We start from the raw sequence: 16,545 nt of genomic DNA, 5'->3' as shown, positions 1-16,545 counted from the left end.
GGTATAAATATATATATTTATACCGATCAGTGAAGTTGTCCTCGTCAGTTTTTTCTGAAAACTCAGCGAATTGACATGTATCATTTACAAGTCCCAGTATGCTTGTTTGGCATATCGGACAATTGTCATTTGCAGGTACACACTTAGTGCATGCAACAAATGTACACATGGAAGGTGAATCACATCAGCAACGCATTCAAGACAAATCTTACAATATTTTGTTTAGTTTTTAGATTATTTAAATGTGAAAAAAAAATCAAATAAAGACAAAATATTTTTAATTAACAGTAAAAAATCTTCAAAATTTGGATAAAAGTCCCATAACGTACCATGATAATAACTATGTTGTCCGTAAAAGCTTTATAAAAGTGTGTATTAATTATACCTTAATTCAGTTCAAATAATTATGGCCTTTAAGGATTTGTGTTTTCATAATATAGATTTCATGTTATATTGAGCTTTGTCAATTTGTGTTGATGTTTTGTTTTAAGTAGAATTACTACTTCTATTTCCTAACTTTTGTCTCATTTGTCAAATTGAATTGTTACATATTTAAGTGAAAAAATGCACACACTATTTTTAAAGATGCACTCTTACTCCCCAATAAGACTTATGATAATTAATATTATTGTTTTCATTTTTCAAAATGGGTTGATAGATGTCAACAACAATGTTTCTAATGAAGGATCTTGAGTTCAATTTGCTAATAAGAATGAACTTAAAACATGGTATTTCTGCCTTGTGATACTATAGTAGACCACAGTAAATCTTTTAGCAATCACCTATTGATCATTTAATATTTGTCATGCATTCTGCTATTATAAACAGGGTGACAAGCTTGTTATCAGTAAACGATATTTCAGTAAATGCATTATTTAGTAAGTAGTTATTGTTTTTTCATTCAATTTGATGTATGTTATATATATATACAATTATATGTATTGATTTCAAATAAGAGTTTCACTTTAAAGATGCTCATTTAAAGATAATGAACAGACACACAAAAACTAGACACATTTGATACTAATTATACGAATGATTATTGTTTTATATATAGGTGACCTCTGATTTGTTTTGGAGATATTCATAAATGGGTGTTATTCTTTATTGTCTTCAGTTTCTTATACATTTAAGGATTTTTATAATTGCTTTTCTGGTATATATTACAATGTAATTTAATGTAAATGAAAACACACTTTAAACTGGACACATTTGATACTAATGATATAAATGATTATTGTTTACATGTACTCTGATTTGTTATGAAGATATTCATAAAGGGGTGTTCTTCATGTTATTATACATTTTGGACTTGATTTAGTATTGCTTTTCTGGTATATATTCATTTAATGCACAAAGAAATTATTTTAAGTGTTCAGTATCACTTTCACACATTGTATACTATTATTTTTTTTGCATATTTGGCCTATTCATGCTTATATGTGCATTGTTGTATATTAAAACCTTTGTGAAAAATAGAAACAGTATTATTTCCTTCATACATATTCAGTTTGAATGCGTTATTTTTATCATATTTGAAAAAAATGCCATTGTCCAATAAGACACATGCTGTTATTGTGTTAATATCAACTAAAACATCCATTTTCTACTCTATTTTACTATGTAGATGAAGAAGTTAACATTAGTATTATTAAACAGCTAAAAACAAGGCATGTTATGTTATAAATGCATTTCATCTAGTAAACAATGTTCACTTTTTATATAACAGTTCAATAATTATGTTCTATTTATGTTTGCAACTTTACAGTTCAATAATTATGTTCTATTTATGTTTGCAACTTTCGGACGTAATGATAATATTTATTAAAGTACTACACAAATTGTTAAATTGTTATTTCATATCACTTCTTCATGATGAATGAGGTAACTTATTCTTCCCTACAAGTTGTCATTCCAGCATGGTGACGTTGCCCCCTCCCCCTATATGATTAGAACTGCAGTGTACATGAACAATAACTCTATTTCAGCGTATTGCAAGAGTTATTCTCTTTGTATCTTTTCCTGTCCGGAGCATAACTAGAAAACTACTTTTTTTGGAATTTCATTTAACATCATTCAATGGTATTTAGCACAACGAGAGGAAGTGCAGTGCACAATGACTATAGCTGTTTTTAAGCTAATTACATAATTATTGCCCTTTGCCGCTTTTTCTTGACCAGAGCATTACTTTAAAACTACGTATGGTATTGAAATAAAACTTGGTATATGGGTATGTGGCAATGACAAAAAGTACAGTGCACAAGCACCCTAATTCTGTCTTGTTCATTAATGTACCCCACCCCTAATGAAATGTTCAACTTGAAAATCTTGAATTTCAATGCTTTTGCCTATGTTGTCATGCAGAAAACTACAAACATTTTGAGAATTTCATAGATGCGGTTCAATGCACCATAATATGCTTGTTGGCCTTGACATTCCTTGTTTTTCAACATTTAACAAGTGCATAAACTATTAAACGGCGCCCTTTGATGCTTTGCATCAATGGTCTTTCTTGTTCCTTTAGGAATGGCTGGAAACAATCAATGGAAGGGTATTAACGCAAAAATTACATCTTGCTTTCTTACGTTACATCGTGCTTTCTGAATTGTACATCTTGGATTCTTACTTTTACATTTTGCATTATGCACACAATGCATTCTGGCTTGCACATCTTGCATTATGACTTGCACATTTTGCTTTAAATTGCATGAATCGTTCGTTATTTGACTATCTTCAAATTTGTCTACGTTAAAGTTATATGTTTGATGCTAAAATCAGTTCAGTTTAATTATAATGATCGTAAACTGTCTACATTTAATGTGTACAAAAATAGGAAACCTATGTTAATCGATTATACATGTATAAATAATACATGGAAGCACGCACTTTGTGAAATACAACTAGGCAGGTTGCAAACTACACTCTTTTTTACGACAGAGGGCGCAAGTTCGGAAACATGTACGGAACCATACGGAAATTACCGAAAATATACGAGTATCCGGAATATCAATCACAATAGTTATGTCCCTTATTTGCAATTTAGCCATAATCTTATTTGTTACGGTTGATGTCATGTGGTTGATTTTTTTATCATCTGATCATTTGTTATAAATAAACAACATCTGCTATTCATATACACCAAAAGGCAGTTGCAGATTCATTCTTTTTTGGTAAGTAATAAAGAATTGTCAGTGTTGGATTAAAGGCGACAGGCGTCTGATGTACATGATCGTGTACATTGCCGTCTCGCCTAACACACGTAGTGTCTTGATGACAGGAGTTCATATTAGTCCATTTAGCCATAATAAATAAGTTCAACTAGCCAAAATTATCTTTTAAACATACTTCAACATGTATATCATCAATATAATGCATTGCCATAAACTTTAACAGTGATAAAATGAGATTTGACAAAATTCAAAAGTACACTATCCTGTAAGTATAATGAAGTGAGGAATGCTCGCCCAGCGAAAATGTAAACAAAGACCAATTCTCTTTCAAAATTATAACTTCCTTGTAAGCTATTAGCAAAATACCTGGCTCCTAGATGCAGTGGCCCTAAATGTACATGATAACACCAGTATCCTTGTCGAGAAAATCAGTCAACGACGAAAATCCTTCAGATAGCGAATTATCACAAATACTCGCCATACATTTTCTGTCAAAATGACGTAGAACCCCGCTCGCCTTCATCGATTAGCGAAAGCGACCGAAGGACAGGAACCACATTTATACATGTAAATCAAGAAACACACAACACTTTTACATAGTCTATCGGTGCCTTACCTGGGTTCTCCTGTCAAGTAATCAACCCGTCATATACTTTGCATTTTCTCAAATTAGAACACTGTTTATATTATGAATATTAGGTTATGAAGAAGTTATAATTTTGAACAAGAATTGGTCTTTGTTTATGGCAATGCATTATATTGATGATTTACAAATGTACATGTTGAAGTATGTTTAAAATATAATTTTGGCTAGTTGAACTTATTTATTATGGCTAGATGGACTAATATGAACTTCTGTCATCAAGCCCTGTGCTAACACAGTAACAGTTTTACGAGACGTTAGACAGTTAAAGCTAAACGTATTCTGTTTTTAATATGCCACTAGTGGTTTAAAGATGGCATCCAACCCCTCTGCCAACATAATAATTCATATTAAAAGTAGTTTTTAGGAAGGAGCGCACGCTGTTTCCCCATGTGTCACCCTCTGTTATTGCAAATCCTGTATGCCTATGGGGCGGATCAAGGATTTTGAGTTAGAGGGGGCGTAACCTTTTGACGTGTACCCCTCCTTCATAAAATCAATGTTTAAAATGTATCCACCGTTATAGTTCAATAAACCACCGGAAAGCATTAAATAAAATGTTATTTTTGTTTTGTTTCTGTCAATTTGCTAAATTCTTCTGTTTAGCCAAATAATGTTAAATTCCTCTTTCTCAGGGCCCCGGCCCCTTTCCCTAAATGTAAAAGGACAGCCCGACCCCATGAAGGTTTCGGCTAATTTAATTTTGTAGTGGCTCAACCAATTATTTATTAATTTAAGTCTGCAAAATGTTCCAAACTGTTATTTCTTTCTGCACCTGTGGGGATATACTTCTCTTCCCCCGATTCTAAAATAAATAGAAGAAAAAAAAAACACCTTATTTCATTCCAACTGCATAACAAAAATTGAGTTGGGCCACTGCATTTTTTTTAACAATCACCTCACATAAAAATTGATCTTTTGAGTATTGATGAGACAACAATAGGACAAGCCAATCTTTGAACTAGCATTATAGTCTGTCATTGTTACTTTTTTCTTGATAAAACCTATATATTACTGGTGAACTGGTCATTGTATGTATGTTGGGAAAATAGTAAGGATATGATTATCTAAACTTACCTACCATCTATGTTTTAACAATATGGGCAATATACTCCATTCAGGTAGAAATTATTATTCTGTTCAAGCCCTTGTTTCGTTTTTCAGGCGGAACACTGTCCACACCATGGATTGATATTTACGATGGAGTTGAGACACAGGTGGTGATTAACACTGGACATGTTCTTCAGGCTCTCATAGGATGTGAAACACTTCCACGAAATATAGAATGTTGATTGGTTGAATTTAGCCACACATCAAATAATTTAACAACTGTCAACACATGTGCTCCTTCAATTATGTTCTCACAGACTGCTCGTATTCAGGAGTACGAGACTTTTGAAAAGCACTTTTTGAGCCTTATTGTTGATGCTGTTGGTTTTGGAATTGCGTAATGTTGTATGACCAAAGTAAAGAGATCTTTAAAGAATAGAACAAAGTTCATTTGCTAGCCATGTTTTTACCATACTATGTCACTTTGCTAAAGATGGCTAGATTTGAACAGATTTTGTAAAAATGTTCCTTAGATTACCACCCCAAGATTGCTCAAATGATTTTGATTGCTCATTGGGAGGGGCCCCATTTTTATGCTTTTTAAAGGAGGGCAGCATATAGTCGCCGCTTTGTACCTTTGCATGTCTGTCTGCCCGTCTGTCACACCCTTTTCGAGTAAATAACTTCGAAACTAGGTATGGGATTAAAATGAAACTTGATATATAGGTAGATGACAATGTGAGTAAGTGCACTGCACAAGAATCATGCAAATTTATAAAGTTGGTGCTTGTTGAGGCCATACTTTTTTCAACTTGTGTATAATGCTGCTACAACAATTCATCTGATACCAAGTGCATTGTATTACAATGTGTGCCGTATCATAGAACATTTCTGTTTGGGAGGCATCCATCGCTTTTAGCGATACTCTTGTTTATTATATGTAAACTGTAGAAATTATTTCCATATAGACTGGACCACATCTTTTATACATTCGAAGACGCTTTACCTAGCTGAGAAATAATCAAGAAATAGATTGCAATGATCTATCTATAGCATTATTTTGAATATGTGGCAAATTGTTTATTGTGAGTGCCTCAGTTTTCTAGAGACAGTTGTTGTTAAGATGATGTTTTCTCTTGTATCTATACCAAGTTGTAATCAAAGACCTTTCATGGCATATTTTTTAAAAAAATCCATCATCAATATGGCACATGTAGAACTGCCATTTTATAAATTATACATTTAGAACAAAAACTGATTTTTCAAATTACCACTGATAGGTCAATATTTTACCATATGGACTGTAATTTGTGTGACAGCCATGAATTTTCACAAATAAAGACATAATTTTTGGACTTCACCTATGACCTTTAAGTAAGGTCAATACAATAAAATTGAGGTTTTCTTTTTTGCCTAATCCCTTTGTAAACATATTTTAAGAATTATTCTAGAATGAATAATGCTAACAGAGTATTTTTCTGCTCTCATGGAGCAATATGAAACAGTGTCTTTCAGATTGCATTGTTCTATGATATATTAAATCTTGTATTTCATAAAAACAATATTTGTATAAATACATCCTTATCCTGTATTTATATGTTATTACAATCTATGTTTTCTTGAACAATGATGCAAATAAATGATATCATGGGTCATGTAATACAGAACTGTTATGCACAATATACATTTTATACATAATGCAGAAAACAAATCTTATCTGAGACATTATGGATATGGATTAGGCTTCTCTCAGCCGTGCTCTTGTTCATGAAACATCATTGTCAGCAAGTGCACTACACAATTTACTTTTAATATAAAAAAACAACACATACATGTACTTATTGTTTTTATAACTACATACAAAACATTGCATATAGCCCTCCTTCACTGACAAGGCACATAATTCAAGTGATAAACATTTGTATCCATTATCTAATGAAACAGTTTCACTTTCGCCACAGATGTGGCTGTATTTAAGCATATCTTGTTGTTTGTAATCACCAAGATGATACTGCTTGATCTGAATTACGTGGCTTTTGACAAGGCACAACTTAACATTTATGATATTTAAAAACTCATCATGTTTGTAATAAATCTTAAACCATGTAAAGTGTTTCTTTGTGTTATGCTGTACTTTTATATAAAAAAAGGCTATTCCGATTTAATTGTCACAGCTGTGATGTTGTTGTGCAAAATGGTTAACATAAAAAGTTAGGACATGGCTATTATGCTTAACTATTCAGCTGACACCCTGGCCTTACCCAAGTCTAAAGTGGAAAGTGCCTAGATAAGTTGGATAAAGTCAGACAAAAGTTATTTAACTTGGTCAATTTTAAATGTGAGGAAAACATAAGATGTGACAATACAATCGCAAGTTTTTTCTGCTTTGTTTGAAATTTAAATTAAACACAAATGACAATGAGAGGTTAGTGAGACTTGCATTCAAATATGGTTAATTATTTCCATTCATTGCACAACATGCCAAACAATCGGTCCAATTTACAGCTCTTATTGTTTACATTGACTAAAAGTAATCAATGTTATCATAGAAAAATATCGTATATGAAATATGAAGACCACTGGCCTGTTAAACAGTAAAAATAAAACAAAAGCTGGACAACCCATAGTGCATGCAATATCGCAATATCATACAATCAATCATCACTATACTGTCCACATGAATTTGTACTGTAGTGATATCTTATTCATTTATGTATACCAAGAATGCAAGACTTCAAACCTCCAACTTAAGAGTACTTGTTTTCGTTGTTAATACAAATGTCCCTTTGTTTTTGCAAAACTTGTGTGAACTATCTGTTATTTTTATGAAAACCAATCAAAAGGATTCAAAGAGAGAACATACATCCATGTACATTTGTACTTCGAATGGTGTGTCAACAGGCTGTTCAAGTATTGCATTTATCTCAGCCTCAGGATAGTTCACTTCCTGCACTTGTAACAGTTGTGGTACAACTATACTTTCTTCATCACCATTGCAAACAGATTCAGGAATACCAAAGTCCATGCCATAAACCTCTGATTCCTGAAATATATACAACCACCTTCGGTGTATTAGAGGTGGAACTAGAGTGATCATTGATATGAACATCTATGATACTGCTTTGACAGTGTATAAGGGGTGTTAAAAACTTCCAATATTGGAGACAGTACGACTCGTATAACCCAAAACGAGTATACATGCAAACTTTTAAAATGATAATAAGCTCAAACACTAATGGTTTATCAAGAAAAAGAACTGTCACATGATCAAGACACCAATAATGCTCACCACTTGAAAAATGCATTGATTTCTTGACATTGAAGAAACAATAACATTTTCAAGCTCTGTCTGTATTTAAAAAAGTAACGCTTTGTCTTAGAAATGAATGCATGATGCAATGTGTGCCTGTAATTTTTTTTATAAAAAATAAAGGGCCATAATTTGCATTAAATGCATAAACATTTCAATGTAATAAATCAAGTGGTTACTGAGATATGGACTTTAATATAGTTGCACTCTAAACTTGAACCAGAATTTTAAGTCGAAAAGTAAAGGGCCATAATTTGCATTAAATGCAAAATAGAATTATCTTACTTGATTATTTTAGTTAGTGTAATGGTTGAGACACCTTGCATAATGTTTAAATGTAATAAATCAATTGGTTACTAGGATATGGACTTTAAAGAAGTGTCACTCAAAACTTTAACCAGTTTCTAAGTTAAAAAAATAAAGGGCCATAATTTGCATTACTCATTTTTGGTTTAGCATAGAAACTGTAAAACCACATTACAGCGCTTGTGATCATGTAGAATATTGGCGATTAGGTAATCAAATGCACATTAAAAGAAGTGATTCACTAATCTGTGATTTAATAGGAATGAAGAAGCTTGAGCTTGACAGGCTTTAAATGCATGAAAGAGTTATCTTACTTGCATTTTTAGTTGGTGTGATAGTTGGGAAGCCTTGAATAAAGTTTAAATGCAATACATCAAGTACTTGGTACACAATAGTGTAATTTGTACTTGCATGCAAAACCTTAACCAAGGTATGATGCAGACACCAACGCCAGTATAGCTTTCCTTATTCTTCGAATAGATGAGCTAAAATTTAATAAATTAGTACCTAGCTATAGTTACCTCAGCAGTAAGCTGAATCTTTGGGTCCAAGAATTGTCCCATAATCCACATTTGCATGGGTGTTTTATTGTGTTCTGTCCGTAGTGGTCGATTGGAAACAGCATGTACAAAACGGTCCACTGAACTTTGAATCCTCTTCAGAAAGACAAGGTGAAGAGAAAGGAGGTTGACCTCGTTGTCTACATCAAGAATTCCATTCTGTTCCATTGTACGGAATAGCTCATAGTAGGTGCAGGTGCATCCCTGCCACGGTTCCCGCCAGAACCGCTCAATTCTGAAATCAAAACATATGTAGTTAACCTTCAACAAGAACTTGATAATAAACAATGGCTGACATTGATCAATTTAATCTTTTTCTTTCAAATAAAATTTGGGACATAAATCACTATATAAATGTCCTACTATACACGATTTTGGCAAGTACAGTCTTAAACTTCCATTATAAAATGTAGCGTGCATGTGTTCTATTGCTAACCACAAAAACATGGGTTTATTCCCTTAAGAGTACTTTCTTATGTCCTTTCTTAATAGATGCTAGTACTGTTTCCCAAGAAATGGAATTGGGAGAGACTGACCTTAAATTTTAACTGTCTTCACAAATTACATTTTAAACATAATCAAATGCCAAAAGTAAATATATGGATGAAACATAATGGTATGGTCAAATTCATAATAATCATTAAGGCGTAAAAAATATATGTTTCTTTGCAGTTTCCCGACCTACCTTATTTTTTTGCCTGGTGGACCCTAAACCTTTTGCCTTGAGAAATATTTTTTATCATTTGGTTGAGTTTTTTCTTTTAAAAGTTAAGAAAGAAGTGTTTTTGGTCTAAACAATCCCAGTGTTGCTCATGCTGATTGTATAGATGTTCATAAGCATATAAGTTGTAGTTTTGGGTAACAGAAAAATCTCAAAAATCAATTTGCCTTTTAAAAAGATTAAAGAATTACTACCCACCTACCCTTTTCTTTTTGGGCATGAAACCAGAAACAAACATACATTTTTTTTCGCCTAATGAAAAATGTCTACATAGTGACTCATTTGAGTCTTCGGACCATTTGTATAGTAAATTGGTTCAAAAGATTGTATGATATTACAACTACAATGTAAAAAGTATTAAATGGTGAACATTACTTCTAAAACTCAAACTAATTAAAAGAGGAATATTCTTACAAACCGTTGATTATGTACACTTCTGCCAGAAATATGGCTTCTTTTCTCAACACCATGATTCTGAAGCATAAATTCAGCTATTCTGATGTTTTCTATGCCTTTATCTGTCCTGACACGTTCTGGTATGCCATACTGCTGAACACCTATTTGAAAGGAAGTGAAAGCTGTAGCAGCAGTGTTGTCAGCAGCTACTTGTAGGTAGACAGGAAGTCTTGAATAGCCATCAATGCCACCATGAAAGATGAATCTCCATCTGAAATAAAACAAATCATATGCAATGATAATATTAATTCATTTTAACTTAAATTTCATACAATGATACTTATATCAGACAGGCATGTTAAAAAAACTAATGTTATGAATAAAAATATATGCATGTATGACTGAGTAACTCAGTTTGATTGACAGTTGTCATGAGGTTAAGTGTAATATAAAATATACAGTGAAAAGATGTATGAGCTGGATAGTTATTGGCACTTCGTAACTACTACACTACTATATACTTATCTAAAATACTTTGTTTGATAAGAATTGAAATGTATGGATTACAGTTCATACAAAATAACTAAGTAAACTATTTATAGTAACCTTACCAATTTATGGTTAGAGTCCACATGCCATAATGCCATTGGTGCTCGCACAGAGTATGACCGTCTCCTGATGGTGTATGTCCTGCAGAGAACATTGCAAAGCATAACGCCAAGTGGATCAACTTCTCTCATTATTCTGCGAATGCGTGATTCTGTTATTCGAATGCCTACTGACATCCAATGTCCTTTAACTGACTTGTATCCAATGGAAGGAATTTGGGTCACTTTCTGCTGAACTACTGCCACCAGTTCTTCATCACTTATGGAAGAGTATGACTGCCTTATTGAAAGCCCATAGTCTTCCATTCTGTTGCTGACTGTTCTTGTACTGACTGACATCATATCCGACATTTGCTTTAATGTAAATCCTTTTTCAATAAAATATAAAAGTGTCTCCTCGGGAATGTTATAAGAAGGTCGGCCTTTTGCAGAAGTATACAATAAATTTGGTTTCTTCTGACAGACAGACTCTTCTGATTCAGCACTCATAAGGATATCAAAGGCTTCATTAACTTTATCAAAACTCATATTTACATCTACATGATAGGACAACTGAGTTAGTAATGTCCTTACTGAGTCTATTTCATATTCTATGTTTTCAGTCCGGAAATTGCCAACATTATTAGCGACCTGGATGATTCTGTCTCTTATAGCAGATTTTATATGCGAAAGTTCCGTCTGCTCATGGTTTTCCCTACAACAGAAACAAAACACCAATGACAAAATATAAGGTTAATCAAATGAATTGTTTGTCATAGAAGATATTAATAAACATTTTTTTCTACATTCTCAGTGGTGTTTGTATTGCAAATACTATTGCCTTAAGGTATAAAACTTTTTTGTTTTAAATGAATAAGATCTGCTATACATTTCCAATATCATGAAGGCTATAACTAAAGAAAACTACTAAAAAGGCATCTTCAGCCCAACATGCAATATTCATTTTATAACCATTTCTTGGGACCATTTTTGTACATTTTGTTTTTTATGTACTCATCAATTAATCGTATGAAATCATTCGTCTTAAAGCTGCACTCTCACAGAATGACAGTTTTGACAATTTATTTTATTTTTTTCTCAGAATCAGCTGATTTTGGCAGCAGTTTCTCCAATTCAGTTTAAAGCTGACACTGTCAACAAGAACCTGGGGCCGTATTCATAAAGCATCTTAGTGAATAATTTCAACTTAGTAAAAAATGACATTTATGACAAGTTGAATTTAAAAACATATGACAGTGTGTGTACAAATTTAGTTTGAAAATAGGCAAGAAAATGTCCTAATTAATAAAAACACATTAAAAAATGTTGTGGATGGTCACAGGTATTGGAAATAAGCCATGTCAAAAATTAGGAACTTTTCAAGAGGATGAAATATTTTACTAAGAAGTTTTTTTATGGCCCAAGCACTTTGAACAACTGTTCTATTTTATAATTATTTTGTTGATAAATAAAAATAATTCTAAAATCATTGATTTGGAAATGTGCAACTTGTCATTGTCAGCTGGAAATATAATTTGACCCACAGAGTTTCAGTAATAAATACAAAAATTGGTTAAATCGTTTTGTATATATATTTACCTTATTTCCTCCATAGTGGAAATGGAATTTTAAAACAAAGGGACGTAACTTGGTAAACTGAATCCGAACCGCAATACGGACTTTACCGAGAATATAACTGTAGCGCCACCTGTTAGCATAATTTGGGTGTCATATATTATTACACCAGATGTCGCGTCGTATTATGCTTGCTGCATTCGGCTTTCGGCTATGCGTCATTCTATCTTATGACATTCGTCATTCAAGCTGAGTAAATAGACCCAAATACAAACAGTTGCAGGTTAAGTTATTGAATTAATATACCAGATCAACAAATGAATAATAATTGATCGTTAAATAACGATATCAACATACAATTAAGCAAGACGCACACAGCAGAAAGCATAATGTGCATGTAAGAAAGCAACATGTAAAAGTCAGAATGCAAGATGTACAAGTCAGAATGCAAGATGTACAAGTTAGAAAGCACGATGTAACGTAAGAAAGTAAGATGTAATTTTTGCGTTAATACCCTTCCATAACAATCATCGGCCAAATGTATTGGACCTCTATAGTGGTAGAACGTTAATTGAGTGATACCGTCTGGATAGAGCAGGGATAGAGATTTTGGAAGTAGATTTGAATCCTTTTATATTGCCTGTGGCAGACAGAAACAGAGGCAAGAACAGTACATAAAAGATACTGATAACGCTGCGCTATCTTGCCACTGGGAGATTTAACTCAATTTTGGAGATATACATCATGTTACCCAACCATCCGTCTCCAGGGTAGTAAGCCAAGTAATTAATGCACTGGCACATCCACAGTTTTAATTTTTATTCATCAGCAGTTCCATAACAAAATGCTCAGCAGAATATGTAAAGTCAACGAAATTAATAAAATTCATCTACCTTTACATGTTCTACAAAACAATTCTATGTACCGTTAATGGGATGAGGATATCTCTAACAGTGCTTTGATTTAAAAAAAATAATAGATTCGTGTTATCTTTAAAACCGTTTTTGGCTTGCTAGGAATGTTCCATCCTTTTCTTGCAGCATTTTACTTAAACAATCTGCAAGAAGATTTGAGTACATGCATGTTGGGTTCATATTATTAAAGATGCACTAATACTCACATACAAGATATAACACAATAAATAACATTGTATTAATTTTCGAAAAAGGATGAATACATGTCAAAAACAACGGTTCCTATGAAGGATATTGAGTTTAATGTGAAAGAAATGTGCATAAAACACTGTATGAGACTATAGTAGATCACTGTAAATCTTTTAACATTTACCTATCATTTAATATTTAATATCTACCATATGTTTCAGTTATTATGTGTCATCTGTCATATGAATCATCTTTCAAATGCACAATCATATGTGCTTGATGAATATATTACGATCTTATCTTTAAAAAAACAATCATAACCTGTATCAACAACAAGCAGCAATACACATACAATTACACAAATATAGAATGAACGCTTAAATGATTGTAACCAAACAGTGTGTTTACCTTATACAATGAAAAATATGGTGCATGTACACAGATAACGACTCGAATGAAAAATATGTTTACAAATGATAGTGTCTTGTTCCCTGCGTTCACACAATGAAACATGGACTAATATGGAACATATTAATTACTGATGACACGATTGTAACCGTGTCTTTAATAGCAGAAAGCGCAAAAATATTAAATGATTGGTAAATGCTTAAAGATTAACTGTGTTCTAATATATTCACATAAGGTAGAAATGACATGTTTTATGCTCATTCCCTTCAATTTAAACTCGGTATCCTTTATACGAAACATTGTTTTCGACATTTATACATCTAACTAACCACTGTCGAAGCTATGATATTGACAATGTCACCTCACAGGGATTGTCCTCAGGGCTTGGTATAAACATTGGACTCTATGTTTCAAGAAGGTAACCAGAGGGCAGCTTATCATCAAAATGACTGGAATCAACCCTGTCACATACAGCTATCATCTGAACATAGTGATGAAGCTTGTTTTGATATTCACAGGTCATGTTACGGATATAGATTTTGTAATCAAGATTATCAATTATAATCATAAATGATTTGGGTGCATTGTGCTCATCATATGAAATGCTTTTGTGGCAAATATATGTGTGATCACTGGTCATGTCACTCCATGCAGCTACATATCCATGCCCATCTGGCATAGGTGTCAAAGCTGTTTGTTCCCATTCGTTCTTCCCTGATGATATCAAATCAACTGCTTGGTTTTTTCGGGTGTTTAGGTTACGGTTTAACTGTCTGCTTGAAACCGTTACCCCTAATTTGTTTAAAATTGTTTATTGTTGAATTTATATGCAAATAATGAAAATAAATCTGTTTTCCAGACCTTTTTTAAAATTTGACACAAAAGGTCAAACAAAATATGAGCATAACCCTTCACATACTTTAAACAGCCTGCAATTGAAAAAGATTCTGTAACTGACAAAACACTTCTTCATGAAAGGAGACTCACTTTTTGCCAGAACAGTAACATCATTATAATTACAAACAGAAATTTCAAAATTATCCCCAACATTGTAAAATAATTGCTGACATTCAAACCATCAAATTCTTCTGATTGAGTAATAAATATCTTTTGCCTAAAATAATCGCATACAAGATCATTGTTACCGACAAACACAAGTATATCAGGAATTTTCAAATTAGACAAATATTAATTATTGGATTAAGCTAAACTAACATAGCATGAGTTAAATGTTTATTTTCATTTGTACATGTGAGCATGCCAACAATTATCATCTATCAATCTCCGTCTGAACACCAACTTCTCTGGTACTACTCTCACAACCAGTTGATCCTTGTTTGAAATGAGTTACTTTCTTCCAGCAACGTGTCCCCTATAACAAACGATTATTTACACTTTCATCCAAAAACTAACACCAGTGGGCAACTCGAACATTAAACCTGTTCGGCATTTATAGAAAAAATGGGCTGAATAAAAGTATAGGGAATTAAAAAAAAATGATGTTAGATAACCATGATTAAAGTATGTCATATTAAACTGTTTAGTTTAGGAATTATCTTCCAGCAGCATAAGCACAAGCATCAGATTATTTTAATGAAAAGTTGTAAACACCTGTTCTGCAGACGTTGCTTGTGTTGCTTATAACTTCGGCAATGGCCTTTTATGTGAGGACTTTGTTGTGGTGTTTGCTTAAAACACTCAGCAAGCCAACCTCTAAAGGAGACCGTTCCTGGAAAATATCAAGTAACAAACACATTGTAGCATGACTAGGAAAATATTTGCTTCCAGGCACCCACCATTTCCAAGAAACTAAAATTTTAATCAGAAATAGGGAGTGTTTTGGTCAGCAAGAAATGTCATGAGAAATTGATAACTTATGACAGATTCCATTTAAAACTTGTGAAAACGTCATTTTGTCCGTCAATTTTTTTAAGCTTGAAATTTGAATGACTGTGTAATGTATCTTCAATTACTAGACCTGGTAAATTAGAGTTTTGAAAATAGTTCTTAGCAAAAATTGTTCAAATTCTATTTATCTGACATTTTGAGGGGAAATACTGCAGATGTTTAGCACATCCGTCGTCAGTTTGACGGAAGTCAAGTCCCAGCGTTTACACCATGTTATTTACCTGGTATATTTTTTTCAATTCAAAGACAAACAACCTAGGTAAGTACGGTTTATTATTAATATAAGTACTTTTCAATAATAAAAAATAACATAATATTTTGTTTAGTTTGATTAATGAAAGAAATTTTACGGATTTCATTTTTGGTATGATCGTACTGCAACATCTGTCAATCGAGTGACGTTTGCAAAATGTGAAAAAACTCAAGCTTGTAAGCACGAATGTTTAATGAGCCTAAGTAGATAGGAACAAATCATCCTTGTTAAAAAAATGCCACCATCGATAGTTTTTATAGGACTTTCGTATAAAATTAAAAAAAAATTAAACATAACTTCCGTCATTTTTTTTAGTGACGTTCGACCCATCGCACACTGTCTTAGAGATTTACATTCCGTTGGTTCTTTCTGATTGGGTTAATTGAGGTAAACACCGAAGTAAACCGAATGCTTGAACATGGCGGGCGCGGGTTAAACTGATATTTTTAGGTTGTATTTTTGAAGTTTTATCGTTTCTGTCAACTTTATTTTATGTTCGCAACCAATGACGTTCTCCAAATAAGTTGTTTTCTTATGGTTCCAGTCAATTTGTAA

The 16,545-nt window shown here is 32.7% G+C and overlaps 1 protein-coding gene and 1 long non-coding RNA gene across 2 annotated transcripts; one reads left to right on the top strand and one right to left on the bottom strand.

Moving 5' to 3' along the window:
• Positions 1–35: 35 nt before the first annotated feature.
• LOC128244716 (uncharacterized) lies at positions 36–6,969 on the top strand. Its single transcript, XR_008262976.1, has 2 exons — positions 36–3,170; positions 4,978–6,969. It is a non-coding gene; the product is annotated as an uncharacterized LOC128244716 (long non-coding RNA).
• On the bottom strand, positions 6,697–12,386 carry LOC128244714 (uncharacterized). Its single transcript, XM_052962766.1, has 5 exons — positions 12,343–12,386; positions 10,768–11,458; positions 10,179–10,427; positions 9,001–9,274; positions 6,697–7,906 (listed from the first exon to the last, which is right to left on the bottom strand). The coding sequence occupies exons 3-5, from the start codon at positions 10,241–10,243 to the stop codon at positions 7,700–7,702; spliced, it is 546 nt and encodes a 181-aa protein (XP_052818726.1). The 5' UTR covers positions 10,244–10,427; positions 10,768–11,458; positions 12,343–12,386; the 3' UTR covers positions 6,697–7,699.
• Positions 12,387–16,545: the final 4,159 nt, after the last annotated feature.

Source organism: Mya arenaria, chromosome 8, assembly GCF_026914265.1.
Source record: "Mya arenaria isolate MELC-2E11 chromosome 8, ASM2691426v1".
Lineage (NCBI taxonomy): Eukaryota > Metazoa > Mollusca > Bivalvia > Myida > Myidae > Mya > Mya arenaria.
Note: the sequence above shows the minus strand (reverse complement) of the source record. Positions and strands in the feature narration are given on the sequence as shown.